General features: G+C 36.9%; 16 protein-coding genes and 1 non-coding gene across 17 annotated transcripts; 10 read left to right on the top strand and 7 right to left on the bottom strand.

Moving 5' to 3' along the window:
• The first annotated feature begins 1,818 nt into the window (after positions 1-1,818).
• B0P05DRAFT_561779 (uncharacterized protein) lies at positions 1,819-2,694 on the top strand. Its single transcript, XM_051580511.1, has 3 exons — positions 1,819-1,980; positions 2,133-2,564; positions 2,610-2,694. The coding sequence occupies exons 1-3, from the start codon at positions 1,885-1,887 to the stop codon at positions 2,673-2,675; spliced, it is 594 nt and encodes a 197-aa protein (XP_051430177.1). The 5' UTR covers positions 1,819-1,884; the 3' UTR covers positions 2,676-2,694.
• Positions 2,695-2,791: 97 nt separating this feature from the next.
• B0P05DRAFT_433831 (uncharacterized protein) lies at positions 2,792-2,956 on the top strand (the record flags this gene model as incomplete). The annotated part of the gene is made up of 1 exon (XM_051573694.1): positions 2,792-2,956. A coding segment is annotated over one exon (165 nt), but the record flags the coding sequence as incomplete, so codon positions are not given.
• A 213-nt stretch (positions 2,957-3,169) lies between these two features.
• B0P05DRAFT_561784 (uncharacterized protein) lies at positions 3,170-6,489 on the top strand. The gene has a single exon (XM_051580512.1). It carries the CDS (start codon positions 3,280-3,282, stop codon positions 6,367-6,369), a length of 3,090 nt encoding a protein of 1,029 aa, XP_051430179.1. The 5' UTR covers positions 3,170-3,279; the 3' UTR covers positions 6,370-6,489.
• A 320-nt stretch (positions 6,490-6,809) lies between these two features.
• Positions 6,810-8,414, top strand: B0P05DRAFT_561785 (uncharacterized protein). The gene is made up of 6 exons (XM_051580513.1): positions 6,810-7,031; positions 7,084-7,161; positions 7,237-7,563; positions 7,610-7,796; positions 7,849-8,216; positions 8,277-8,414. The coding sequence occupies exons 1-6, from the start codon at positions 6,939-6,941 to the stop codon at positions 8,385-8,387; spliced, it is 1,164 nt and encodes a 387-aa protein (XP_051430180.1). The 5' UTR covers positions 6,810-6,938; the 3' UTR covers positions 8,388-8,414.
• On the bottom strand, positions 8,393-9,156 carry B0P05DRAFT_561788 (uncharacterized protein). The gene has a single exon (XM_051580514.1). It carries the CDS (start codon positions 9,120-9,122, stop codon positions 8,427-8,429), a length of 696 nt encoding a protein of 231 aa, XP_051430181.1. The 5' UTR covers positions 9,123-9,156; the 3' UTR covers positions 8,393-8,426.
• Positions 9,157-9,432: 276 nt separating this feature from the next.
• On the top strand, positions 9,433-10,933 carry B0P05DRAFT_591696 (interferon-related developmental regulator-domain-containing protein; the record flags this gene model as incomplete). Its single annotated transcript, XM_051582928.1, has 4 exons — positions 9,433-9,939; positions 9,991-10,238; positions 10,284-10,636; positions 10,686-10,933. 4 exons carry the CDS (start codon positions 9,433-9,435, stop codon positions 10,931-10,933), a joined length of 1,356 nt encoding a protein of 451 aa, XP_051430182.1.
• Positions 10,934-11,037: 104 nt separating this feature from the next.
• On the bottom strand, positions 11,038-11,505 carry B0P05DRAFT_575518 (uncharacterized protein; the record flags this gene model as incomplete). The annotated part of the gene is made up of 4 exons (XM_051581647.1): positions 11,038-11,052; positions 11,082-11,237; positions 11,284-11,365; positions 11,408-11,505. 4 exons carry the CDS (start codon positions 11,503-11,505, stop codon positions 11,038-11,040), a joined length of 351 nt encoding a protein of 116 aa, XP_051430183.1.
• A 115-nt stretch (positions 11,506-11,620) lies between these two features.
• B0P05DRAFT_561794 (S-adenosyl-L-methionine-dependent methyltransferase) lies at positions 11,621-12,962 on the bottom strand. The gene is made up of 6 exons (XM_051580515.1): positions 12,861-12,962; positions 12,726-12,814; positions 12,558-12,679; positions 12,265-12,512; positions 11,906-12,223; positions 11,621-11,862 (listed from the first exon to the last, which is right to left on the bottom strand). The coding sequence occupies exons 1-6, from the start codon at positions 12,926-12,928 to the stop codon at positions 11,727-11,729; spliced, it is 981 nt and encodes a 326-aa protein (XP_051430184.1). The 5' UTR covers positions 12,929-12,962; the 3' UTR covers positions 11,621-11,726.
• Positions 12,963-14,254, top strand: B0P05DRAFT_561799 (S-adenosyl-L-methionine-dependent methyltransferase). Its single transcript, XM_051580516.1, has 4 exons — positions 12,963-13,266; positions 13,317-13,356; positions 13,407-13,467; positions 13,517-14,254. The coding sequence occupies exons 1-4, from the start codon at positions 13,032-13,034 to the stop codon at positions 14,108-14,110; spliced, it is 930 nt and encodes a 309-aa protein (XP_051430185.1). The 5' UTR covers positions 12,963-13,031; the 3' UTR covers positions 14,111-14,254.
• Positions 14,236-15,045, top strand: B0P05DRAFT_561803 (ferritin-like superfamily). The gene is made up of 4 exons (XM_051580517.1): positions 14,236-14,446; positions 14,496-14,615; positions 14,670-14,800; positions 14,869-15,045. Exons 1-4 carry the CDS (start codon positions 14,303-14,305, stop codon positions 15,008-15,010), a joined length of 537 nt encoding a protein of 178 aa, XP_051430186.1. The 5' UTR covers positions 14,236-14,302; the 3' UTR covers positions 15,011-15,045.
• A 1,172-nt stretch (positions 15,046-16,217) lies between these two features.
• B0P05DRAFT_479744 (uncharacterized protein) lies at positions 16,218-17,403 on the top strand (the record flags this gene model as incomplete). Its single annotated transcript, XM_051575087.1, has 4 exons — positions 16,218-16,286; positions 16,354-16,510; positions 16,558-16,653; positions 16,739-17,403. Coding segments are annotated over 4 exons (987 nt in total), but the record flags the coding sequence as incomplete, so codon positions are not given.
• A 492-nt stretch (positions 17,404-17,895) lies between these two features.
• On the bottom strand, positions 17,896-18,677 carry B0P05DRAFT_308397 (uncharacterized protein). The gene is made up of 4 exons (XM_051573497.1): positions 18,411-18,677; positions 18,303-18,353; positions 18,073-18,238; positions 17,896-18,023 (listed from the first exon to the last, which is right to left on the bottom strand). The coding sequence occupies exons 1-4, from the start codon at positions 18,574-18,576 to the stop codon at positions 17,954-17,956; spliced, it is 453 nt and encodes a 150-aa protein (XP_051430188.1). The 5' UTR covers positions 18,577-18,677; the 3' UTR covers positions 17,896-17,953.
• Positions 18,678-18,768: 91 nt separating this feature from the next.
• Positions 18,769-21,049, top strand: B0P05DRAFT_479804 (uncharacterized protein; the record flags this gene model as incomplete). Its single annotated transcript, XM_051575089.1, has 5 exons — positions 18,769-19,055; positions 19,101-19,224; positions 19,266-20,498; positions 20,542-20,623; positions 20,670-21,049. The coding sequence occupies 5 exons, from the start codon at positions 18,769-18,771 to the stop codon at positions 21,047-21,049; spliced, it is 2,106 nt and encodes a 701-aa protein (XP_051430189.1).
• Positions 21,050-21,065: 16 nt separating this feature from the next.
• Positions 21,066-21,947, bottom strand: B0P05DRAFT_479675 (putative methyltransferase-domain-containing protein; the record flags this gene model as incomplete). Its single annotated transcript, XM_051575083.1, has 2 exons — positions 21,066-21,370; positions 21,413-21,947. 2 exons carry the CDS (start codon positions 21,945-21,947, stop codon positions 21,066-21,068), a joined length of 840 nt encoding a protein of 279 aa, XP_051430190.1.
• A 46-nt stretch (positions 21,948-21,993) lies between these two features.
• On the bottom strand, positions 21,994-23,294 carry B0P05DRAFT_561814 (N-terminal glutamine amidase-domain-containing protein). Its single transcript, XM_051580518.1, has 7 exons — positions 22,999-23,294; positions 22,898-22,951; positions 22,815-22,849; positions 22,593-22,770; positions 22,495-22,549; positions 22,168-22,454; positions 21,994-22,127 (listed from the first exon to the last, which is right to left on the bottom strand). The coding sequence occupies exons 1-6, from the start codon at positions 23,149-23,151 to the stop codon at positions 22,348-22,350; spliced, it is 582 nt and encodes a 193-aa protein (XP_051430191.1). The 5' UTR covers positions 23,152-23,294; the 3' UTR covers positions 21,994-22,127; positions 22,168-22,347.
• Positions 23,295-23,762: 468 nt separating this feature from the next.
• B0P05DRAFT_t113 lies at positions 23,763-23,835 on the top strand. Its single transcript has one exon. It is a non-coding gene; the product is annotated as a tRNA-Cys (tRNA).
• A 203-nt stretch (positions 23,836-24,038) lies between these two features.
• Positions 24,039-25,080, bottom strand: B0P05DRAFT_561820 (uncharacterized protein). The gene is made up of 2 exons (XM_051580519.1): positions 24,279-25,080; positions 24,039-24,233 (listed from the first exon to the last, which is right to left on the bottom strand). The coding sequence occupies exons 1-2, from the start codon at positions 25,065-25,067 to the stop codon at positions 24,084-24,086; spliced, it is 939 nt and encodes a 312-aa protein (XP_051430192.1). The 5' UTR covers positions 25,068-25,080; the 3' UTR covers positions 24,039-24,083.
• Between the last annotated feature and the right edge of the window lie 15 nt (positions 25,081-25,095).

The following is a 25,095-nucleotide window of genomic DNA, read 5'->3' on the forward strand; positions in this document are numbered from 1 at the left end:
TTTGCGATTTAGCTTTGTCTTCATAAGGATGCAGGCAGAAATCCCTAGAAGAGAAAGAGCGCTACAACCTTGTATCAATTAATTGCTTGGTCAAAGCATCATAGACAGAGACAGTAGATGGTGTCACATCTTGTATAATATATTGCCACAGAAAAGGTTGAAGTTTTATTGTTCGTCTGCGAAGGACGTCTATAAAGAGCTGATGGCACAATCCTGGCAATGTTCCATATTCATGGCGAACCTTTAGGCGTAACCGGTTACTCTGTTCATCAAAGAGGAAGAAAAGAAATGCCGGTACTTTTGAATGTCGATGAAGCCAGTGGTTCTGAGGTGCCTCTTGAAACATGTTAATCAGCGGAAAGTAAAGCAAGTTGGCTAGGGGCACATTATCAAGTTTGAAGTTGATACCAAAGTGATTAAAGACAGCATAAATACCATTGACAACTGAAGTGGGATGACAAAGACCATGACGGCGAAGAGTTCTAGAGAAAAAGGGTAGCAATGTATTGTCAGCATCTGAAGACATGATGCCGAAGTGTTCTGTCATAAGCACTCGGAGCTGAGAAGGAAGATTAGACGAACTAAACAGAGTAAAGACCCATCTCATCTGCAGCACCAAGTATTGTGTGATAGGTTTGAGGGCTCCTACACCACCTTGATCCTTAGGGAGACATAACTGGTCAAAAGAAACATAAGGAAACTTCTTTTGCCACACGTAAACATAGATAATCAAACAAAGTTCATTCAGAAATCGCTTAGTAGGCGCAAACAATCGCGAACAGTACCAAATTTTGGATAAAATCAAAGTGTTGGCAACGGTAGCTCTTCCTTGAAGCGAGAGGTGACGCTGAGAGTAACCATGAACCCGTGTACGCACTTTTTCCAATAACATATCCTGAACACGATTCCGTTGAGAATTTGTGCATGGCATATAAAAGCCAAGGTATCGAAAAGCAGAAGGGGAATGATGGTGGTAGTATGTTTCGATATCATGACTCAAAAGCAATGATTCCCAAGATTCTGACTTGACACTATTCAGTGAGAAAGCTTCCGTCTTGTGCTTGTTAAATCTTGCATTTGATACAGCACTATACTTAGTCAAGTAATGTTGGAGACGCATAAAATCAGTGGCATCCTTGACAAACACACAGACATCATCAGCATATGCGATGCACTTGATCTGTTGAAACGTAGTGCTCATTGTCGGGACATAACTTTGATATGTAGGGTCTTGCTGGATTGAAAGAATCAGTGGCTCCAAAGCGATGTTGAACAATAAAGGGGACAAAGGATCACCCTGCCTTAACCCACGTTGCTGATGTACTGGATCCGTAAAGGATCCGTTGACATTGATTGCTACTGAGTTATCAAAGAACAAATTATAAATACTCTGTATAAATAAGGTAGGAAAGCCTAGGGACACAAGAGCTTGTTGAAGATATGTTGGTAATACTCGATCATAGGCTTTCTTCTGGTCAAGAAGCAAACCTACACCTTGTGATGTTCATCTTCAGTTTTTATGCAAGTCAAAATGATTCATAGGAGTTGGTTATTTTTATGTGATCCAAAGTGATACGTCCACGCGCGCCACCGTAGCAGAAATTGGTGCAACATACATAGAAATGTCAAAACTCAAGGGCTGCTGAAGCAAAAAAAAAAAAGGTGTGCAACATAAACCCTCTAGCCTACGCTCTATCTTTATACATAGTCATTTTGAAAGGCTCCTCTGTATCTTTCTAAAGTTAGTATTATATATGTACAAATACAACACAAATAGACATATCTGTTGTTGAATTTCTTTAATTTATAAAGACGGCGACTCAAAGAGAGAGAGAAATAAATTTCTTTATTCTTTAAACTTTCTTTCTCTCGCTTATTTATTACATGTTATCGAACGTAGAAAAAGAACATTTACCTCCACCTTCTGTATTGTTTGGATCAAACTACTATTACCTTTCTCCAGGGACGACAAAGCCAATGGTGATAGAACAAGCCCGATCTGGATATATTTTACCCCCACCTTCTAGCTTTCCTGGATACCATTTACCGCCACCTAATCCCCCTCTAATAACCAATACCTCTATCCATCTTCTACTCTTTACCCACGCAAAAACATATTCCGAGAAGAAAAGTATGCATCAAAACAAACACAAAAAAGAAAAAGACGTCAAAAAGAAACCAACCAAAATCTGCAATCCAAAAAAAAAAAATCAACATCACCATACCATTATGAAATATTAGAACTAAAAAAGAAATCAACTAAAAAACAACGTAAAGAATCAGAAGCTGTGTCTGCTGCTGCTGCTACTTTGGCTTCTTTTGCTTCTGCTGCTACTTTGGCTTCTTTTGCTTCTGCTTCACCAAGAGAAGATACAGACGACGAAGGATCAGAAGCAGACAATGAATGTGTCCATTTAGAGTCTTGTTTAGGTCAAGGAGGTTCTTTTGAATGTGAATACTGTGGTTGTAATTACAAACACTTGAATTGTCTTCAGAAACATGGCTGGGAACATACTGAAATACGTCTTGGTATGACTAAACAACAACAAACGCAACTACTAGAGGTAAGCTACACTTTATTTAATTTTTTTTTCTAAACCCATTGTTAGGCAGCACAAATCCTTATGGATATTGCCAGATATGGTATGAAAATGCTGTCATCATCATCATCATAATAATAATAATAAAAACCCCAATTACTATGAAAAATTGCAGATTTGCATAAAAATGTAAATCGTTGTTACTTTTGTGTTTTCAAGGTTTCATCATGTCACATCAAGAAGTACCATCCCTTGTCTCTTCTTCTACAAATATACTGACAATACAAGATGTTGTGCTTGATTCGCCTGTTTGGAGGGCTAATGTGTTACATTTACAAGATCAGATTGATATATTTGAGAAATGGATAGATGGGTTTATCAAAGCATTAAAGAGTTACATTGAAACCATGATAAGTAAGATGTTTATTCTTTATAAATTTGTATTAAGTTGTTCATAGAACATAATATACAGGCAAGCACGCTATGTAAGAAGACACTACTAACTGGTCTGGATGGCACCTTGATTGGTATAGAAAAAAAGACATCGTGTTTTATCAATTTAACATGTTGATAGATGATAAGATTGCAGGCAATGTAGTAACAAGATTTGCTACTACCCTACAGTCTACTATTGCATATAAAACGAAAATGGTAAAACAGACATGCCTTCTTTATTTTGTTTGCTTATACAATGTAGGCTTCTGATTTAGAGGATTCGCTACTCGTTCCTTTACAGTTGATGATCAAGAATGACTTGAAGGGCTATAAAGAAAGCAGAAAACAATTCGAAAGGGCATTGGACCGATATGAGGCACAATTAAACAGATACCATGTACTTAGTAAACAAAAAGAAGCAAGTGCTTTAAGAGAAGATGCTTTTCAAATGCATGAACTGCGCAAGGCCTATGTCCGCAGCAGTGGCGAGTATTTTTCAATATTAGTAGCATTCAAAGAAAGTCTAGAACAAATGCTAGTGAGCTGCTTTACAGGAGCATTAGACGCTTATATTGATGATATTGACGAATCTGCAGCAGCGTGTGCTCATGCACGTACAAAAATCAATGGTTGGAAATACTGGCTAGACGAAAAGAAAAGAACCAGTGATTACCAACTGGAAAAGATGAACAAGCGATATACAGAGCTGCAGGATGCGTACATTAACCAGTCTAAACCACACCGTTCTCTCAAGAGATATTCTACTTCAAGTAATGATCCCATGTCTGCTGTATCCCCTATGGAAAGTGATGATGATTTAAGCACACCAGACACAAACAAGAATGAAAAGCAAGGCTATCTTAATTGTCGTATTGCTACACCCAAAGTTACTCGACCACCATGGAACAGAAAGTGGTTTTTCTTACAAGATGGCTGGTTTGGTACATGCACTGTGTCTACTGTTCAAAAAGAGAAAGGCTGTATTGTTTTGGGTGACCGTATTCGCATCTCAGAAGCCATCTTTCGTATATGTTCAGATGTGGATCGTCGGTTTTGTTTTGAAGTAACTCATCCTAAATATACTTTCTATTTACAAGCAGAAACTGAACAAGAAATGCAACAATGGCTATGGGCTATTGAGAACAGCAGAGACAATCCAGCATCAACCTCAACACCATCACTTGGTGCATTGTTGTCTCCCAAGACCAATATGAAAAGCACAAACATAGATGGTCTCATTGCCATGTCTACTTCTCCTTTGCCTAGCCCCAAGTTAGAGCCCAATTCATCCACAACTACTTCTTCCTTAACTTGCCTCATGATTCGAGAAAGTTATCAGTCTGCTTTAACCAGTGAAGCAACCAGTCAGACAAATACAAACAGCAATATTTCTAACCATCTCTCTTCTTGGGGAATGCCTTGGTTAAGCACGGGTATTAATGCGTTTGCTGGTCTAGATGACGATCAGTCTCTGCAAGACAACAAATCAATAGCCTTACATGAACCAAACCAAGTGGTTATTTGGCCTACAAAACTGGAAATGGATGTCTCGAAGCCTAGCTTGATGCCCTATCCTACTTACTTAGAAGAAAGTCAACGAGAATTAAGAAGATACTTTAGTCATGTGCCTGAACAAGAGACTGTGCTCGAGTCATTTGTAGCTTCTTTCTATCCTTTTTTAGAAGACTCCTTTGGCTATAGTGGAAAAGCATATCTAACCCAAACTAACCTTTGGTTCTACAGCTGTACATTCATGACGTGTGTCAATATGGTCGTCATTCCGTTTGAAAAGATCAAATCTGTCCGTTTAGAAGACACAATGATGCTGATTGATACAGAACCCAAGCAGTTTTGTTTTAGTCTTTGGCTTACACTCCCCAGCATGATTTCAGAGAAACTAAAATGTGCCGTCGAGAATTACAAGACCATGGATATCAAACAACTATATGATACTCTTCGAAATATCAACCCTCCCCCTAAAACAAAAAAGATACCTACAAACCATGTCACCACATCCAGTGCTTTATATGCTTCTATCACCCCAATTACCGTGCAAGCACAACAACAGTACTTATCTCTTAAACCAAATGCTTCTACTTCTACAACCACAACAACAGATGAGGGAGAAGACAATCATAGTACCAGCCATCATCATGAAGAAGATAACACAGGCACATCTTTTGCTCATAATTCTCCTGCACAAGGCGCTTTAGCTGCTGTAGCAGCAAAGAGTAACCAACAAAAACGAAAATCTATCATGAAGCCTACTTCTTCAACAAAAACAACAACAACAACACCTTCAAACCATGATTGGCCATCCGATATACCACAACCTAAAGAACCTGTCTCTTGTGGATGTAAAGACCATCTTGAAAAGATAGAAGCTGATCTCGCTCTCTCTTGCAATGCTAAGCAGTTATTTGATCTATTGTTCTCAGATCAAAGTACAGTATGGACAAAATTAAATCAATCTAAAGACTGTAGTGATCCTGAATTTTCATCCTGGCAAAACCAAGAACGTACGATGCAATATATCATGCCTGTATCCAATCCAATGATTAAAGCCAAAGAGACCCAAGTGATTGAGACACAACATATCCTGCAAGAAAAACCTCATCTGTGCTATACTGTGGTGGTGAAAACCAAGACACCTCACTTACCTTATGCTGATGCATTCTTGCCTACCATCAAGTACTGCATTACGTTTGTATCGCCTACAGAGTCTCGACTGGTATGTTCTATTGGTGTTCAATGGTTAAAGAATATCTTTGTCAAAGGCATGGTCAATCGTGCAGCCATCAAAGGTATGCAAGAAACAATTGCTGGTATATTACCTCTCGTCAAAGCAGAAGTATCCAAAGAAACAAAACAACAACAAAAAGAAGAAGATAAACCAAAACCAAAACCAACTGACATACCAAATAAAAGACCCTATGTTAGTTTGGAAAACAAGATGCCTTCCTTATGGACGTGGATATTGGGCTTGATGTGTATATTGTCTGCTATATACCAATTATATGTTCAGCATAGATATCAAGCTTTGTTACAGGATCAACAGACAGTGACTTGGTACGGTATCTATCTGCGTGATGTAGAAGAACAATTGGCACAAAAACAAATGGTCCATGTCAACAGCACAGTCTACAACTTGTTCAGAGAGGCAAAAGTACGATATCAATGGACAAGCAAACAACATAGGACTATGGCAGCCGAGATTGATATCATGAAGGAAAGGTTAGGTGTGCTTCGGTATGAATTGCTGTCGAACTTTCGTATTTTAAACTTGATTGAATGCCAATTGCTCGAAAATGAGTATTATAATTGGGTGTCTGATAAGATGCTTCATTGTCAAGAGGATGGTTTATGTCAGTTGCTGGAAGATGAGCTTGCATAACATGAAAGAATAAAGAAGCATATTATATAGGTGTGTCGGAGTTTACACTGGCTATCGAATTTTGCTCAGATCAAACTTTTGGTCAAAAGAACATTTTAACACCATTTTTTCTTCTTGATGTCTTAGTAAAAGTTGTATATGCTTAGTTCAAAAATTTAATGATGTAAAGAACGCCACACTTTTATTGATAGGATTACATGGAAAACATGACATACCTTGTTATAAGCTGTTTTCTTGTGTTTTCCAAATAGAATGATGCTAAACTGAGCTCTCTCCTATTCATTTATGTCACTTAAATAACAGTGTTTTCATATTCATTTTGGTAACATACATTGCAACATATCTTTTCGAGACAAATTTAAAGACGATATGTAGTAGAGCAAAGTGCTTTTTATCTTTTTCTTCTTTTGTAATATACTAAAATAATGCGTATCGCTTCATTTCTTGAAAATTCCTCCCCCCCCCCCCCAAGACGCGATATCGTTGATTCAACTGTGCTCTAATAAAAGAATAAAAAAACTTTTTTTTTCTATTCTTTGTTGTACATTCCTTTCCCTTTTTCTTTATCCATGTTGGGCAAAAAGAGTCGATCAGAATATTCAAACACTATGTTTGACTCTCTTAATAGCTGTGTAGATAGCTTAACTTCATGTAACCAAACTGTACGGTATGACGCTCAAAGAGAATAAAAAAGAAAAGCTCATCTCCATATAGCTAGATTCACTCCTGTCTTTACTTGAACCTGTTCGAATAGAAACAGCTATTTACAAAGAAATCTTTGATTATTCTCGAGTAAGGAAACCAAAAAAAAAAAAAAAAAAAAAAAAAAAAAAAAAAAAAACGAATTGACACTTACGAACTCAATAGAATTATGATTTAGCTACTGTGAGTGATATTAGACAAGTGAGGAAAGAAGTCGATAAACTGTTGACAACAGGCAATGGGAAAAAAATCTCAGAAAGTATTGATGCTTCCATTGCTGCTCTAAAAGAGATCGAAACGGATTTATTGGATCGAGTTCAAAAACAGGAACTGTACCTTAAAAACCTTAAAGAAGGCCAAGTTAGAAAAGCGCCAGTACGCCCTTTTAAACAACTCACAATAGAAGAATCCAGTCTATTGAAACAAGTTGACATTCGAAATCAAAACCTAAATAAACTATGTGAAGCAGAAGACGAATTGATCATAGAAGAGGCAAGTGTGATATTTAAAAAGCATAGACGCTTATATAGGGTTGTAGCATAATCAAGTGTTGATGTTAAAACGAGAGAATTTAGAGGTCGAAAAAGAGCTTGAAGAAGCAAGTATTCAAACACGAAATACAGAGAGAGAACAAGAACAAGAAGAGGACCGCTTGCTAAAAGAATTGAAAGAATTGGATCAACAAATCAAAGAAATGCAACAACAGACAGCGCTATCCTCGCAAGGTAATTTCAAATGCATGTATATTTATTCCAAAGATGGCTTATTGCTTGATAGAGCCTGCACAAGACTCTATCCCAGCCCATTTAAACATGCTAGATTCTATTATAACTACCTTGACTATTAACAACAGCAAAGCATCACCACTTACAATAGAGAATTGTGGGCGTTATTTAGACGCATTTCAACATGAAATTATGCCTTTGATTCAACATACACAACCCATATCAAATGAGCCTTTACCTGCTCACCAACTACAGACTTTATTATCAGATACAGCATCAAGAGAGAAATGGCTAAATGCAATGAAAATCTTGTGTAAACAACTCATGCCAAATCATATCATGGGCAAGACTGCCAGTCAATTGTTAGAGATCTTAATTCGTGATCCAAACCTTGAAGTATCTGTGGACAGATTAAGACAGGTAAAAAAAAAAAAAAATAAACAGCAAGAAAGTTTCTTTATTGATGACTCATGTTATTAGGAATTTCCAATTGAAAAAGAAAAGCGACATCAATTAACGTTAGTTGCACAGATGCAATTAGAATCTGAAATCATTGCCTTGAAAGAAAATGATATTGTTATCAACAAATAAATATGCAAATTTAAGCGAGCTTTTTTTTTATTATTATTGTTATTCCTCTTCTTCTATTTCATATGCAACAATCTCCTGCAGTTGCTCTAAGATATTTTTACGGGATTTTAAGCGTTCGTGCATTTGTTGTTCCCAAGCATGATCCTCGAGTTGATCAGGACTTGTGAACAACAGATCATAAAATGCTTGATAATCATCTCCCAAACTTTCTTGGCAATTAATAAAGAACTGAGGATAAGATTCTTTTGAAAGTCTTTGAGGCATTCTTCGGATACGACTGATAGGCACATGCGAAAAGAAATAATCACTTGCGGTATCTGCTGCTTCTTCTTCCTCTTCTTCCTCACCCAAATAGCCTACTAATTCTTTGAATTTCTCGAGCAATGAAGGTACAGCCTGTAATGCTTTTGAAATACGCTTCATCCATTCATAATCAGGCATTTTTTGGCGTTCGCAATACAATGTGTTTTCAAATCGAGGCCATTTTGTACCAAGATGAGACTTTAGAGCTAAAAAGAACGTTTTGTTATAATGAATAAGTTCTTTCATTTCAGATGCACGGTCAAATAAAGCAACAAGCATAGTATCAGGTACAATCTGAGCATGAATATCAATGGTAGGTGATGTAGCGCATGGTGACAACAGCTCTTGGGCAGTTTCCTCGTCACCTTGTTGTTCTGCCGGCAGATCAAAAGTAACAGAGGTCTTACGCTTCTGAGTTAATTCTGCATCCATGTCTTTTTGTGGATAAACAAGATAAGTAGTGTCCATATTGATAAAGAAAAAGAAGAAGAATAGAAAAAAGACGAACTATATTTATATGTGTAGGGAAAATTAAAGTTCGTGCTTTTCCCGTATACATGTACAATCTCATGATGTTACCGCGTAAAGACCCCATCACTATTACCATATTTGTCTATAGTTAAACTAACCTGATATAATCAGTTTTCCCATTAAATATGTTTGTCTTACGTGATAATTATATCATGCGAGTATACAATCCCTTGTCACTTTTTTTTCTCTTTTTTTTTTTTGCTTCTTCTTTATGTCAAATAGTTTAAGAAAAAAAGTAGTTAAGCAGCAAAGTAGACTAGCTGCATTGGATCTTTTGGGCACACCTGTAGGTTCAGAAGCAGAATCAGAAACAGAATCCGAGTCCTCGTCTGTACTTGGTGACTCTGTCTTACCTGATGTTGACAGCTCTGTATTAGAAGACGATATTAGGCATTGCGTTGACGAGCTGGGTGAAAAAAGAGCAAGTTCCAGAGAATCAGCATTGACCAATCTATCAAAAGTGATGAGACATTATTATTGTGGATCATTTTTTGATAGTCATTCTTCAGCTCAAGAGGCATTGCTGCAGCTCTTGTTGAGACTCATGCGTAAGCCTGGTACACCTGAAGAAGCTGTGCTGGCAACTCGAGTGATTGGTTTAGTGTTTGTTAATGCTGGGGAACAATCTGAGAGTGAACAAGAATCACTGTATGCTATGGTGATACCCTATCTTAAAGATGTGATTAAAGACTCTACTCATGTTGAACTCAAGTGTCAGGTAAGATACGCAGATATTACTGAGGAAATATCTAATTATAAGTAAAAACAGGCAATTGACACATTGGCTACTGTAACGTTTGCTGCTGCCTCTACCTCTAGCACAAAAGGTGCTTTAGACTATCTCTACAAGATTCTTATATCCAATGCAAATAATGTTCAGCCGGATGAAGCAGAACTATCTACTCAGGATGTTTTACTTGTCTTGGAATCTACTTTACATGCTTATGGATTACTTTATGCTTCTGTTTTTGGTGAACAGAGAGGTAATATAGACGATGCTTGGGATGAATGGCAATCGTAAGTTAAAAGATCTGTGTTGCTTTGTAACTGACTTTAGATTAGTGCTATGCCAGCTCATTTAGACTTATTGGAATCCAAATCAAAGGATGTACGCGTAGCTGCTGGAGAAAATGTAGCTCTCATGTACGAATGCTCTCATGTACAGAAAAAGAATGATTTGCTAGAAGAAGATGCACAAGAAGTCGAAGAAAACGATATGAGCGAATATGAAGAATTAGACGATTTGATTGATATTTTGCAACGACTTGCGAATGAAAGTAGTCGTCGTGTCAACAAACAAGACAGAAAAGAACAAAAAAGTGCATTTCGAGATATTCTAAAGAGTATTCAAACAGGTAGCAGACCTAAAGAGAAGTTGAAGTTGGGCCGACAAAAGTTTATCTTTCGTGGTTGGGGTAAGGTAAAGAGAAATGTAAGATTGTTTAATGATTTTCCTTTGTTTAGCCCAAATCTTGGAACTGCATGCGTTCCGTTCGATTTTAGGGGCAGGCTTAGCTAATCATTTCGAAAGCAATGAGCTCGTTCAAGGTGTATTTTCAGGTGGTCTACAAGACGACGATTCAGAAGAAGAGCAAATCAGTATGGATAGTGGTATGGATGATGAAGACGATGAATTGAGCTCAGTTAGATCAAGAAAGAACGCAAATCGTGCCAAACATGCAAAAAAGTACAAGGATGCATACGAGTATTAATAAAGATGTATTAAACAATGACACTAATAACAACAAACACAACAACAAAAACACACTGGGTCATGGGTGTGATATGATGAGCAAAGGACGTATTGGTAGGCGTACTAGCAGAAGGTGTGCTACTTGAAGCAGCAACACTGGGACTGACGCTAGCTACTACATTGGAAGGACGAAGAGTAGCTGAGGGCAACGCAACAGAAGAGCTTGAGGGAACAGCAGCACAGATGCCAGCAGCAACGCCACTTTGAATAGTCGCGTCTGAAGAATACTCTGGACACAAATCATAGCATTGACGAATCAAGTTCTACAAAGATAATTTAGAGAAAGAAATCACAGCTATTTTCTCTTACCTGAGCTTTACATTGACAAGCATAGTCAACAGGCCCACATGTTTTGAGTGCAGTTTCCTGAATTGTTTTACATCCTTGAAAGCTAAATAAAAGTGAGTCTTCAAACAAGTAAGAGTAAACTTACTTTGCTTCGGCAGCACAAGTTGCGGCGGATACAGACAAAGTAACAAATTGAAGTAGACAAAAAAGACCAATAAACCAATTAATTTGAGAGTTCAACATTGTTTTGTATAAAAAGAAGAAAAAAGAGAAAGAAAATAAATGGCTTAATATAACAAATAGTTTGTCCTCCTCCCCCTCTCCTTCCCCCTCCTTTTTTTTCCTTCCCTTTATAGACCTGCAAAAGAAAAAATGGTTCTATCTCTCCCCCCTCCTCCTTTTTTTTTTTTATTAAGTAAACGATGAATGTTGAATTTTAAATTTAGTACTACATCTTAGAGTGGTTAAGGAGACAATTGAAGTCCAATGTGACTAAACTCGCTTTCATAATCAACTGAATGAATTGCCCATGCAACACAGTAATGAGCCGATAAAAGGCGCCATTCTTCAAGTTCGTCTAGAATCTCTAATTTGGCTATTCTATAAAGATATTAGTTCATCTTCTTGTTAGATAGATACGTGCCTTGTTATTTCTGATTGATTGAGACAAGTATCATGAATAGTATTGATATCCACTGCTTTGGCACTCTGCCAACCAAGATCTTTAAATCGTTTTTCTTGATGTATCAAGTCAGGAAAGGCGTGTATGCCTTTCAGATCAATATCTCGACTCTTTAGGTTCCGTATCATCATTTTGCCAAAAGCATCGTCTGGCTTGATTTGCTCGTACAAAGCAAACATGGCATTTTTCATATGATCTGTAATCCATTGTAGAATATGGCTGGAATCACTAGGTGATAAATAGATAAAGACACATTCAGACAGAAACAAGGTAGGCAATCTAACAACATCAATGATACGAACGTCTAATTTATCGCTTACTCAACATTAAGGCCAGCTTTTATCAGTCTTTTAGAGACATCTTGCCAGTCTCGTAAGTCACCACCAAGTAGACAGTAGTGATCACTTTTAAAATCCATGCCTCCACGCTCTATTTCTGTATGATCAACAAGTGTGTCGAGTTGTTTGCGTCTTTTGATTGACATGGCTTTCTTCATGGTAATCTCAGGGAAATCAACCTCGTAATATCGTTCCAAACGATCAAAGAGTGTCTCGCCTAGATGACCAGCCTATGCAGAGCTTGTTGATAAGTATTTCACAACTAGTGATGTTACCTTAATATTAAAGTATCTTGTATCGAATCCTGCACCTAAAGCAACAATCTGTTTTTTAGGACCTGGTAGGGCAAGGAATTGTGATACTATCGAGTCTAAGGCAAAACAACGAATAAAGGTACCTAGTTATGCCAAGTAAATAAACTTGCTTATATACATATGTATTACCTCTATTGATAATAGGTGAGCGACGAATAGGCTTTTTGACAAAGAACTGGACAAAAGGATCCTGTATATAGTTGAGTGAAGCAGCAGATCTGGTTTGTTGTTAGTCTACAAGAATCAAACTCTTTATTTACTTGCAATCGGCTAACTGTAGCATCATCATTAGTTCCTCTCACAATGTCATCGTTGGTCTGAATATTATCCATTTTATGCAAGCTTATAGAGTGGGAGAGAAAAGGGATAACGGGGCGCGTCGAGTCGATTCAAGTACCGTTTCGAGATCTATTTTTTTTTTCCTTTTCTTCAATCATGATGATCTTGAAAAGCTCAACATGTGGCATGTTAAGTAGATCATGTAGACAAATAAGATCTTTTTACACTTTTGAACAAGGAGACTTTTGCATGCTTCGTCAACTGAAGTCAAGCAAAAAGATCTTTGTCGGTCCTCTTGAACAGGCAGGCACAAGAAGCCTTCGAGGTGGTGTTGTAGCTCACGATGACATTATTGGAAAAAAGACAAGATCTATTCTTAACACACAGGATGGTAAGCCATGACAAGTGCCAAAAAGTAAATGATTAAGCCCTTTTGTTTAGAAAGCTTTAAATATATGGCGCATTTCCCCACATTGGAAGAGTAAGTATCAGAAAAGAAGAAAAGGGCCTTGAAAAACTAACTCTATACAGGTATGTGACAAATGTGCCAAGAGCATGTACGCCAATTTATCCTAAAGATGCTGCTACTATTGTAATATGATAGCACAATATACAAGTATGACTAACACACCTCTTTAAAGGTACAAATGTTAGATTTGGAACCTGGACATTCTGTGCTTGAAGCAGGCACAGGAAATGGATCATTAACACTTTATATGGCAAGAGCAGTGGCAGGTAATTCTGCAGGTCGCATTGATACATTTGACATTCGAGAATCCCATTCAAACACAGCTAAAAAGCATGTTGAACGCTATGCTCGAGGAAGATACAGCCCACATGTCTCTTTTCATATTGGTGCAGTAGCTGACCAACTTCCTCTGTTGATGGAACCAAAAGAGCAATATGATGCAATTGCCCTTGATATGCCTGAACCCAACGATCAAATACCTCGACTCTTGCCTTATTTAAGAAATGATCGATTCATTGTGTGTTATTTACCCAATATGACACAGGTACTTACTCTAGCAGAAAAGATTCTTGATTTACCTTTGGTGATGGAAGCATGTATTGAGGCAGAATGGAAAGAATGGGAAGTAAGAGCGACACATATCAGAAGTCGTCAACCATCAGAAGAAATCAAGCCAGATGCTTGGGTATGCAGACCAAAAAATTTTGATGTCAAAGGTCATACTGCTTTCCTTGTCAAGTTACGAAAATCCGCTTCTGCTCAATAAAAAAAAACAATAACAAACAAGATTCTTTTGTATAGCAAATCAAAATCAAGCATTTTTTATCCAAGTTACACAACGATTCGATTTAAATCTGGCTTTGTGTCAATTTTTTTTTTTTTGTTTCTTCAAGTATATATTTTCTTTCCCTCTTTCTTACATTAATAAGAATAATATATATATATTCATATCAAAAAGATGGTTGCTACATCACTTGCAAAGCAAAACTTTAGTCAAGCAGCTGAAGATGCTATCAATACTCAGATTCAAATGCATCAAATGGCTCAACAGACCTATTTATCTGCTGCTGCTTATTTCAATCACTGCGAAGCTGCTTTACCTGTAAGTAAAATGATAGACGCGTATCATATATCTTATCTTGAAATATTAGGGTTTTACGAAATTCTTTCATGAGCGTGCAGAACATGAAGGCGAACTAGCTCAGTATTTGATTGATTATCAAATCACTCGTGGTGGCATCTGTATTATTGGAAGTGTACCTCAACCATTGGTAAGTGGGAAGCTTTCTTTTTTTTTTTTGGCGTAGTAAAAATAATCGAGATAGCTTGATTGGAAATCGGCTGTCAATGCTGTTGAGACATGTTTAGCTCTTGAAAAGGATGTAAACAAGTCTTTATTGAACTTGACTATCATTGCCTATAACGAAACAGATCCCCATTTGAAACACACTTTAAAGTAAGGGATATATCTCTTTTTATATATATATAATCACTAAAAAATATATATATATATATAATGGATAGGACAAACCATTTAAAGGCCAAGGTTCAAACCATTGAAAATGTTGCCAAGGGCTATACTCAACTCAAACGTGTTGGTGGAGAAGGCCTAGGCTTACATATGCTGGATCAAGACTTGTACAAGCATGAAAAGTTTGTCGTTTAAATAAATTCATAAAAGTGTTTTCTGTTACAGTCTCAGTATCCGTAATAATATAATCGTATGTGTTACACACTCAAAGAATAGATGGTATTATTGAATTCCGATAGACTTCATACACACTACATGTATACCATATTTGCACCTAGTCAAACAAAAGTAAAATAATGTTGTTTGTATAAATTTACACTTTTCTGATTCTATGTTCAATTGAGAAGAGATTGACAATGCGAATAAACAATCTTTGTGGTACAATGCTCTCTGAGTCACACTTTATTTTTATTTTATTTTTTTCACTTGTTTCTTTGTTACTGTGCCAAACAATTTTCAAGAAAATATAGTTTTAAAAAAACTTGAGAAAATCACACTGAGCAATTCTAAAATTCTGATTTCCAGTGAGTCTAAATCCTCTTTTCCAAAAATATAACCAGCTACATCACGTGATCACAAAAGAGTCAATGTCCAGCTTACAGGCAGGCAATGACGGCATTGTCAAAAATAAATTTAAAATCCAGCGTTTTCTTTCTTTCTTTCTTTTATCGTTCTTTTCCATGCCTAATCTTTCAGATACTATTGCTGACCCAAGCAATATTACGCATACTATTGGTAACCTTGCTCGTGCTGCTACCACAAGGCACCGTAGCTCGGTCCATACAAGCAATAATAGTACAGCAGCTTCTTTATCTGTACCTCAACCACCTCAACACACAAATGTGACTCAAAACCATCGTCTTTCCGGTGATTTTTCTTCTAATGCACCTACAAGTCACTCTCATTTGATATCCACTACAATAGATAGTACAAGCAATAGACGTTCTTCACAAGCGGGTCTAGTGGATGTTCCAGCAAGCACGATGGTCATAGAATTTGATGGTGGCTCGCATGTTATTGTAAGACCCAATCGTATTGTGCGTGGAAAAGTGATATTGAATGCTACTGAACGTTTGTATGTGACCAGAATTCGTATTAAAGTAAGTACACCTATAGAAAAAAAGGAGAGAGGGGAGATAGTTATTGAACTGTCATTTTTTTTCTCTCTTAGTTTCGAGCAGAAGAAGTGGCACTTGTTCGAGTCGATGAAGGTGCAGGAGACAGCAAAGGAGGCGATCGTTTACATGAGACAATCACTACTTTTTTTGATGTAGATTGGAAATTATGGGGAAATGAAGCAACAGGTAAAAAATAAGCCTTTCAGACTTGTACTTAATCTTCAATAGCATATTCACAAGCAGGATGGGATGAATTAGAAGCAGGCGTATATGAATTTCCTTTTGCTTTGAAGGTATATTGTCATAGATTGACATCATATGTAACGTCAAGTTAAAACAATCTTGTACTACTTTATTTAGTTTCCTAACGTGAATTACCCGCCTTCAATGGAAGAACCCAAGGGTTTTGGTATTCGTTATGTCTGGACAGCACAGACGGACGGTCCTGCTCTTCATTCAGGATTAAAAAGTCGAGAATATTTGACTCCTTATCGACCTATCATTGTTTCTACACCAGGTAAACCATAGTTGTATTTATAGTAGGATCTAACAGCTCGAATTTAGACCGAGAATGGGAGTTTAAAAAAACCTTGATGCGAGACAAAAAATCAGCCGCTGTAGAAGTGTTTGCCAAGCTGTTAAAACAATCGTATTGTCCAGGTAAGATCTTTTTTGAACAAAAACCAAAGTTGTTTACAACTCTCTTTAGATGAGCCATTTGTGATGCATTTGAAATTATTTGCAGGACAACCAGATTCTCGTATTGTTTCAGTGCATTTCAAGTTTCGTAAGCACCATGAAGGTAAAATGCTCGTTCAAAAGGGTACTGCTTTCCGAGAACATATACGTGTTGTACTACAGGGCCAAATCCCAATTCCTGGTACGGAGTCTAAAATGGAACAAGATATATCATTTGATGTGCCTACTCGACTCGTTTCTCCTTCCTTCATCTCACATCATACAAGAGTCTATTATGATCTTCTTTTTTCTGTCACTTTGGACTCGGGAGGGCTGTTCAAATCAACCCATACGACTGAGTTTACTATTCCTATCACGATTGCTAATTTGCCATATGACCAACTGCTGCGTATTCCTAGCTTGACATCCATTGAGTTTTACAAGACAAGCAAAGAGCCCCCTAGATTCTTTGATCCTACGTTGGATGAGCCAGCTGAACAACCTACTGTATCGAATCAGATGATGGGTTCAATCCAACAAGCACTGATGACTTCTACACCGCGGGATGATCCTCCAAACTACTTTAGCATTCCTACTATACCTCCACAATTTGAATTTGTTAGAGAACGTAAAGAAAGGTCTGTTTATATGACACGAGCTTCAAAAGGCATTCAAGGTGCTGATTTGATTGAAGCCATGGTCATTCCTGGTTTATTTGATGAGTGTTGGTAGAGAAAAAAAAAGAAAAATACCATGTACATAGTTGTAAATAAAAATGATATGTAACTGTTGTCAGAAACCACGATCAAAGTAGACTGTGTATATTTAAAGTGGTTCTTTGTCTTTCTCTTTCTCTTTCTTTCTTGTTTTTTTTTGTATTTATTTACTTTCCAAATGACAAACGACAATGCTGTAGAGCATCCAGTAACTGACAAAAGTCTTTTGTATGGAGCACAAAGTAACAAGTATCAATATGAGAAGGATGGAGAAAAGACACTCGCATTAGAACAAGATCAATCAGAAAGCCGTCAGCCTACTCTTAGGCGTAAAGAAAGATTCATCTTAACCGATCTTCAGAAAAATGGGTTCTTTTCAGCTCCTTCTGACAGTCTTTCAACACAACAGACGACTGCTATCACAAAAGACATGACAAGTCAAATTGAAGACTGCGTCAAAGATATCCCTTCTGACAAAACACAGAAAAAGCCCAAAACAGGTATCTTTAAGAAACTCAAGAATATTTTTATTGTATTTTCCCCTTCATCCAAAAGATGAATAAAAATCATTTAACAATCAAAACTGGACAATTCACATGAGATTGTACATAGTCACTAAAGCTTCCCATAAAAAATCTATGGATACACACGATTAAAATACTACACATGCGCTGCTTTACTCAACCTTTTCCATCCTGATAAGTTTCTACTTCCTAGTATCAAGCAATCTTTCTTCTCTGTTTCGATATAGTCAACCAACACATTACAAGCATGTGTCGAATCAGTCTTGAAGACATGCTTTATGACCTTGAATCCATCTTTCTCAATCTCCTGAACTATTTTATCCATTGCTCTCATTTTCTCCAATGTCAACTGAGATATACGTTGGCAAGATCATTTAAAACAGTTGTATACTTGCCTCTTTTTCAATAGTTTCTAGCGAGTCCGTAGGTGGTAATTCGATTGCTTCTATATATATATATATGTTACCCTATGAGTAGCCACAGAACTAGATATGTTTACCTTGTTCACCAAATTCACAGTCCAGAACCATGACCATAACAGCATGAATTTCATCTGTAGGTCTAAAGAAATTTTCCTTGGCCCAACAAATTGTTTTATTGGCTTCTTCGGATAAAGGATCTACTGCAATAGCAACTTGACGTGGTTTTTTGTTTTGAAGAGACATAAAGAAAAAGAAAAGAAAGAGAAAAAAAACCTAGCCCTTTTTTTTAAACACGATAATGTGAAATCAGCTCTTTTTTTTTTTTTCTTTGTCGTACAATTCTGTAATGTATCTTTTCGTTGCGACTCGGTAATGCAAAAAGTAAAAAGGGAAATTCACGCAGCACAAAAAAAATTCCTTTTTGACATATTTTTTATGGCAAATACTCGTAGTAGAAAAAGAAGAGATACAGAAAAAAATGATATTCCTCGAAAAAAGAGTAAAGGAAAACAAAAAATAGAAGAAACAGTTATTGACAGTACTGACGATGAGTATGACAATGAAGAGTTTATGACGATCGACTTGCCACCTACTGAAGAAGAAGATAGAATTGATTGGGAGCATATTGATTTGCCTCCTCGGTTTGAGGATATGCCAAATGAAGATAAACCTGTCTATAACGATGTTGAAATTGTCATGGAAGCACCAAGACCTGTTCTGAAGTAAATCATCAAATGCAAGAATGCATATGCTTATCATGGGTATAGGAAATCGAACTGGGAAAGAGCATACCAGCGCAATTTAAGAGAATGGATGCATCACTCTCATGTTGTTTTGCTTGTCGCCCATTATAAACTGCGAAATAGATGGTGCTCACACTCAGATATGAAGGTAGAGTATGATTCAGAACCACAACCACTCATTGTAAATAGTCAGTCTGTCTTTCCATTATCCCTGATCATGCAAAACGCTTACTCAAAAAAGATAAAACAGAGTCTGCATTAAAGACAGGCATTAAATGGTTGATTGGTTGGTGGTCTGATTACTTTCGTTTGACAGGACCCGGCTTGTTGACAGTCCCATATTCAGAAGCCATTCGGAAAGATATAACGATTAGACAATGGATAGATCAAGAACAGTCTGATGAATATGGTGATTGTATCAAAGATATTGAAGCCTTTCTGCATCTTTTGTCTCGTAAATCAGCTACAAGAGACACAAGCGCTGAATTGTTTGTAGGTATCTTAAGAGCTTGTGGATGTGATACGCGACTGGTGTGCTCATTACAGCCTATACCGTATAAAATTGCACCAGAAACAACAAAGAAAGGAGAGCCAACAGAAAAAGAAGAAGAGGAAAAAGAAGAGGAGAAGACCAAAACTCTGTTTCCCTTCAGGCCGAGATCAAGAACTTATGTGGATCCAAGTAAAGAGCTCTGTCATCCAAGAGCAAAACCACCTTGTGTGTGGGCAGAAGTATGGTGTCCTGACACCAAACGATGGATGTGCATTGATATGATTCGAGGACACATTGATAAGCCAGGATTGATGGAACCAGCTGCTTTAAACAGATCCAACTGCATGTCTTTTGTGCTTGCTTTTTCCAATGACAACAAGAATGTGGTAGATGTGACTCGTCGATACACCTCAAACTTAGAAAGAGCGATTCGGTTACGAGAGAGACCTTTGACCAAGCGAGAAAAAGAGGGCGGTATGAAACTCTGGTCTGATATTTTTCTCTCTTGTTTGATTCAAAAACACGATGAACGAGATAATGAAGAACAAGCATTTCTGGAAGAATTAGAGACAAGAGAGATTATGCCTACTTCTATTAATGCGTTCAAGAACCACAGTTTATATGCACTTGAAAGGCATTTGAAGAAATATGAGGTATTACATCCAAAAGAACCTGTTTTAGGCAGCATTCGAGGTGAAAAAATCTACCCTCGTTCTTGTGTCAAGACGGTAAATACAGCAGATGCGTACCGTAAAAAGGGAAGAGAAATCAAAGAAGGAGAACAGCCTGTCAAAATGGTCAAAGCAAACGCAATGACGATCGAAAAACGACGATTAAAAGAGCAAGCAAAACAAGATGGTCAAGAATTACTTGTTGCCTGTTATGGAGAATGGCAAACACAACCTTACTGTCCACCACCTGTTGTGAATGTAGGTACAAGTATAGGTTGGCTTATGATTGACCAAACTATAGGGTAAATTGGTAAAAAATGCTTATGGAAGCATTGATTTGTTTACACCAGAGATGTTGCCTCAAGGAGCAGCGCATATACCGAGTACGTTTGATTTAATTTGAATTATTTTACTCACACGATTGTATAGTCAAAGGCATTGCTAAAATGGCCAAGAAACTTAACATTGATTATGCTGATGCAATAGTTGATTTTGACTTTGTAAAAATGAGAGCTGTGCCTGTTGTGGATGGTATTGTTGTAGCAGAAGAGAACAAATACATTTTGTTAGAAGCATGGGAAGAACATGAACAAAGCGAAGCAGTCAAAGCCATTGCTAAAAAAGAAGAAGAAGTCTATAAAAATTGGAGAAAGCTTATCAAAGGATTATTGATCAAGGCTCGTGTGGATCAGACATACGGCAAATCTGAAGAAAGAGGAGAAGACAAATGGGACAAGTTCAATGGTGAACGATCTATTGAACCCAATCATGATTTTGGTGGAGGGGGATTTTTGCCTGAAGATGATTAATATTACAAAGCTTTTATTATTCTATTACTACAGAGAAGTTATTCTTTCCACCACCATCTTGTATTACTTTTTTTTTCCAATGCACCTTTTTGACGTTTGTCTTTTCAGTCAATTCAAATAAATAATAGGCTAGTTTGTTAGAGAAATGATGATGAAGACATTTGGTATATCCAATAGATGTCATCATCTCTAATAAATGTATATGTGTCATGTATCTTGAATTTGTCACACAAGGAAGAGGTACAACCAAAAATAAATAATGCAGGCGATCACTTATAGTAGGTGAAGTTAAGAAATTTCGAGTGTGGATTAACATTTGCCCTATAACAATCAGTAAATACTTGTATCGTATGCTTGCTTTACCTCTGTCTCTTGGATCGCCCACAAAGTTAATCACTAGACTTAGGCAGACAATATCAAACTTGTCTTTGTCCTGCACAGGTGGTTTCATTTTCAAAAAGTCCTGTTTCTCAATATCTGGATGCTGTGGGTTCAAATCAACTGGTTTAGCTGTAATCCAAGAGGCATATGGCTTGTAATTATCGGGCGCAACAGCTCCTACATCCAGCACACGCAGTGATTTGACGTTTTTATCTCCATACTGTTTTAATGTCTGAACTAGCCATTTTGAAGAATCGCCTCCTCTTGTCTTGCTTTGACCTAACTGGGAGGCTTTTTGATACCAGTCTAGACCACCCAAGGATTCCATTTCTACCAAGATAGATTGTTCTTTTGCTGTGTCGATCTGGACTTCAGATCGACACTTTGCTAGTTCTTTATTGAGTACATGAAAACGACGAATCAAACGAGCAGTCTCTACCCGAGAATGCTTGAATTTTGAAGTTGTTGATTGTGTTTGTGAGGTGAAGGGCTGTTTTCTCTTTGATTTCTTTGCCATGAAGAAAAAGAAAGCTTTTTTTTTTTTTGCATGTCAAACTGTCGTGACTTGTTTAACACCTCTTTTCTTTTTCTTTAATTTCAATGACAACTAGAAAAGTAGCTTTGACTTTGTTCTCTTCAAGTACTTGTTCTCTATGTACAACTGCAAAAGAGTCTATACTTAGAGTACAAAAAAAGGTAAGCTTAATACAAGCAATGGTTTGTTAAATATTGTTAGGCGCCTTTTAGTTTAAAAGTACTTGATATTCATAAAGACAAAGATTGTCCTAAAGAATTCCGAGATAAATACATCTTTGATATTCCTGTTGTCCATTTAAATGATCAATTTTTAATGCAACATCGCGTGCCTGAAGAAGCTTTATTAGAGGCTATTAAACAATATGAAACAACTGGCAAAATCAATCCAAAGTATTGAATAGTTTTGAAAAGAATTGATCGTTTGAAAGTACTGTACCATGACCACTACTTGGGTTCATTGAAATAAAGCTATCCAAATTATGCATCCCTTTACAAATTAGATACTGAACTTGTAGCGTGTTTCTTACCTCTTGTGATGGCAGGATAAGAAGGCGGTTTTGCAATATACTCTCCATTCTTTAACTATAAAATATGTGAGAGAAATATAGACGTATATACACAATACCATGTGGCTTCTGTCAGATTGAAATTGTTGTAGATATACTTCTGCTGGAATCAGTCGGAAAGCATGTTGGTATTTCTTATTGAATACCGAATTGGGCTTAAAGGTGTGCATAGCATACATGTCTGCTGGCGCTGGGAAAGGCAGTAATGTATCGAAATCATATACAAGTGATTCACTACTATCGAAGGATTTATATATGTGATATATAGAAGATATACTTACCCTTCTTTTTCGAAATAAAGAATGACATGGTAATCCTATGATAAGAAATCAATTTTTTTTGTCTTGAATTTATTTTACTTTACCCATATCACCATATGCTCTTCTTCTTGGCCTACTTTTTGTTGCCACAATGGTACCTAAGACTTTCTTAAAAACTGTTCTAAACAATGAACAGATAAATTACAGCTCGATTGTTGTTACTGATAAAAACAACTTGAAAATACTCGAGTAACTCTGGTTTTCTGGATTGAATGTCTTGACAAAGTTTATAGATGTTCTCCTCACAGTAACTGGCAGTATAGTGCAGGGTATCTCGTGTAAACTTCAAGATGTCCATCTCAAAAAAAGGATCTTGGTTATGATTTATAGTTATGTTGATGTTAAAAAAGAAATACAAAAAGAAATTAGCTCCCTAAATTTAGTGTTGCTTTCTATTTAATGCTATTCTTTTTTTTTATGTTTTGAGAGTATATATATGCATCATGAATGATGCGACTTCGAGTAGGTCGACTGTTCAAATTAGCTGTATGTTCTCACATAAGCCAATTCATTATTTTTTATGCATATTAAGTTTATATTTGATTAAACAACGATGAGCAGTGATATTATCGTCTTATTAAAGTTCAATTTTAAATGGTATTAAAGGGTATCAAACAGTTTTTCCCTAGATATCATTCGATCCATGAGACAAGAAAAAGAAGTTATTTGTGCCTTTTTGCGCATTAAAACTAGATACATAATGATTGTTTCGGAATTACATATCTTCCGAAACCTTGAAGAAAAAACGCTATAACTCATCAAGAACCAAACATAAAATTCTGATATTTATAAAATTCAAAGAATTGTGTTGTCTTTGCATTTTTTGATAATCAAAAAGTTTAAAGGGCACTTGTAATAGAAATTTTAAATTTTGTCTGAAATGTTACTTACAGACTCGCCAGTCATCAGGAGGGATTAGCTCAGCGGTAGTAGCGAAAGATTGCAAATCTTTAGGTCCCGTGTTCGAATCACGGATTCCTCTTACTTTTTCTCTCTTCCTTAGTAAGAGATGTGGGGTGTGTAGTTCTTTTTGAACCATATACAGGGCTACTTTATTTTTACTACCGATGCAATGGAATCAGAGGTAAAGCATTTTTTGATAGTATCTATTAGTTTTGAATAGATCAACTGCAAAGATTCAAGTAAATTTGAGTCAACAAATAAAAAGAAAAATTAACAATAATATCGTCAAATATGCAATTGATGCACCTCCAAGAAGGAAGTCAGTTTTTATTGAATTGAACAGTTTGTTTTGGCATTCTTGCTATTGATTGAGACATGATTAAGCCTTAAGCTACTTGAGCCTCTTTTTTCATGTTCTTCCCAAGCAATTTGCAATTGCAAGCCTGTTTTCATATGATAAACTGTGAATGCATGTGCCTACCACTAAAATTAAACAGGAACACAATAACTGGCAGTACTTACTCGCATCCAAGCTTCTGCCACTTCAGGTATATACTCTTTTCCTAACCTCACTTCCAGAGCAATTAATAATGCAGACCCAATTAACGCAAAATGTTCAGTCCTAGCACCATAGAGATAATGGCGGGCACCTAATTCTCGAAGTTTGCATAACAACAGATACTCGTCGTCTTTAGCTGCTGTATCGTTCGTTTTGCCTGAGTTTTTAGAGGAGGCAGTTTGTAAAATAAGTTCAGGAAAGCTAGATGCATTGCTTTGTTTCCGTTTGTTTGCATTTATCTCACGAATGGTGCGTGCTCTTTTCTTAGTAGAGGATTCGTTTGTTACTGACGGTGTTGGTGGTCTTGGATCTATGACTTCAGGTGATCTCACGATATAAGAAATCATACCAGCTAGTGCTTTTGCTTGTTGAACAATGTTTGTAAAAAGAGGTTTTAATGCTGGGTCAATTTGAAACAATGCGTCATAAAAGGCCAAACCAAAAGCATGCGAAGGAGATACGTTGGGTCTGTCTGTGGGTAGATGTGTTTCAATCACGCGTTCCCAGGTATAGCGAACAATGTCTATCTGTGCTTGTGAAGGTGGATGGTGATCTGGATAAATACTTGGGCGGCGATTCTGATGGTCTGAAACATGTTTTAGAATAGCTGTATCTTCAGACAATGATATCGAACCAACTGCTTTGGAAGTGTCTAATAAAGTAGACGATTTACATGAGTTTGATGCGTCTATGTATGGACAACTTGAACTAGCTGTGTTATCAGAATGCCCATGTATATTGTTGTCTGTCATGAAATAAGAAAAGAAGAAGAAAAAAGAT

This window comes from Gilbertella persicaria (genome assembly GCF_025201335.1).
Source record: "Gilbertella persicaria strain CBS 190.32 chromosome Unknown B0P05scaffold_62, whole genome shotgun sequence".
In the NCBI taxonomy this organism is placed as follows: Eukaryota; Fungi; Mucoromycota; class Mucoromycetes; order Mucorales; family Choanephoraceae; genus Gilbertella; species Gilbertella persicaria.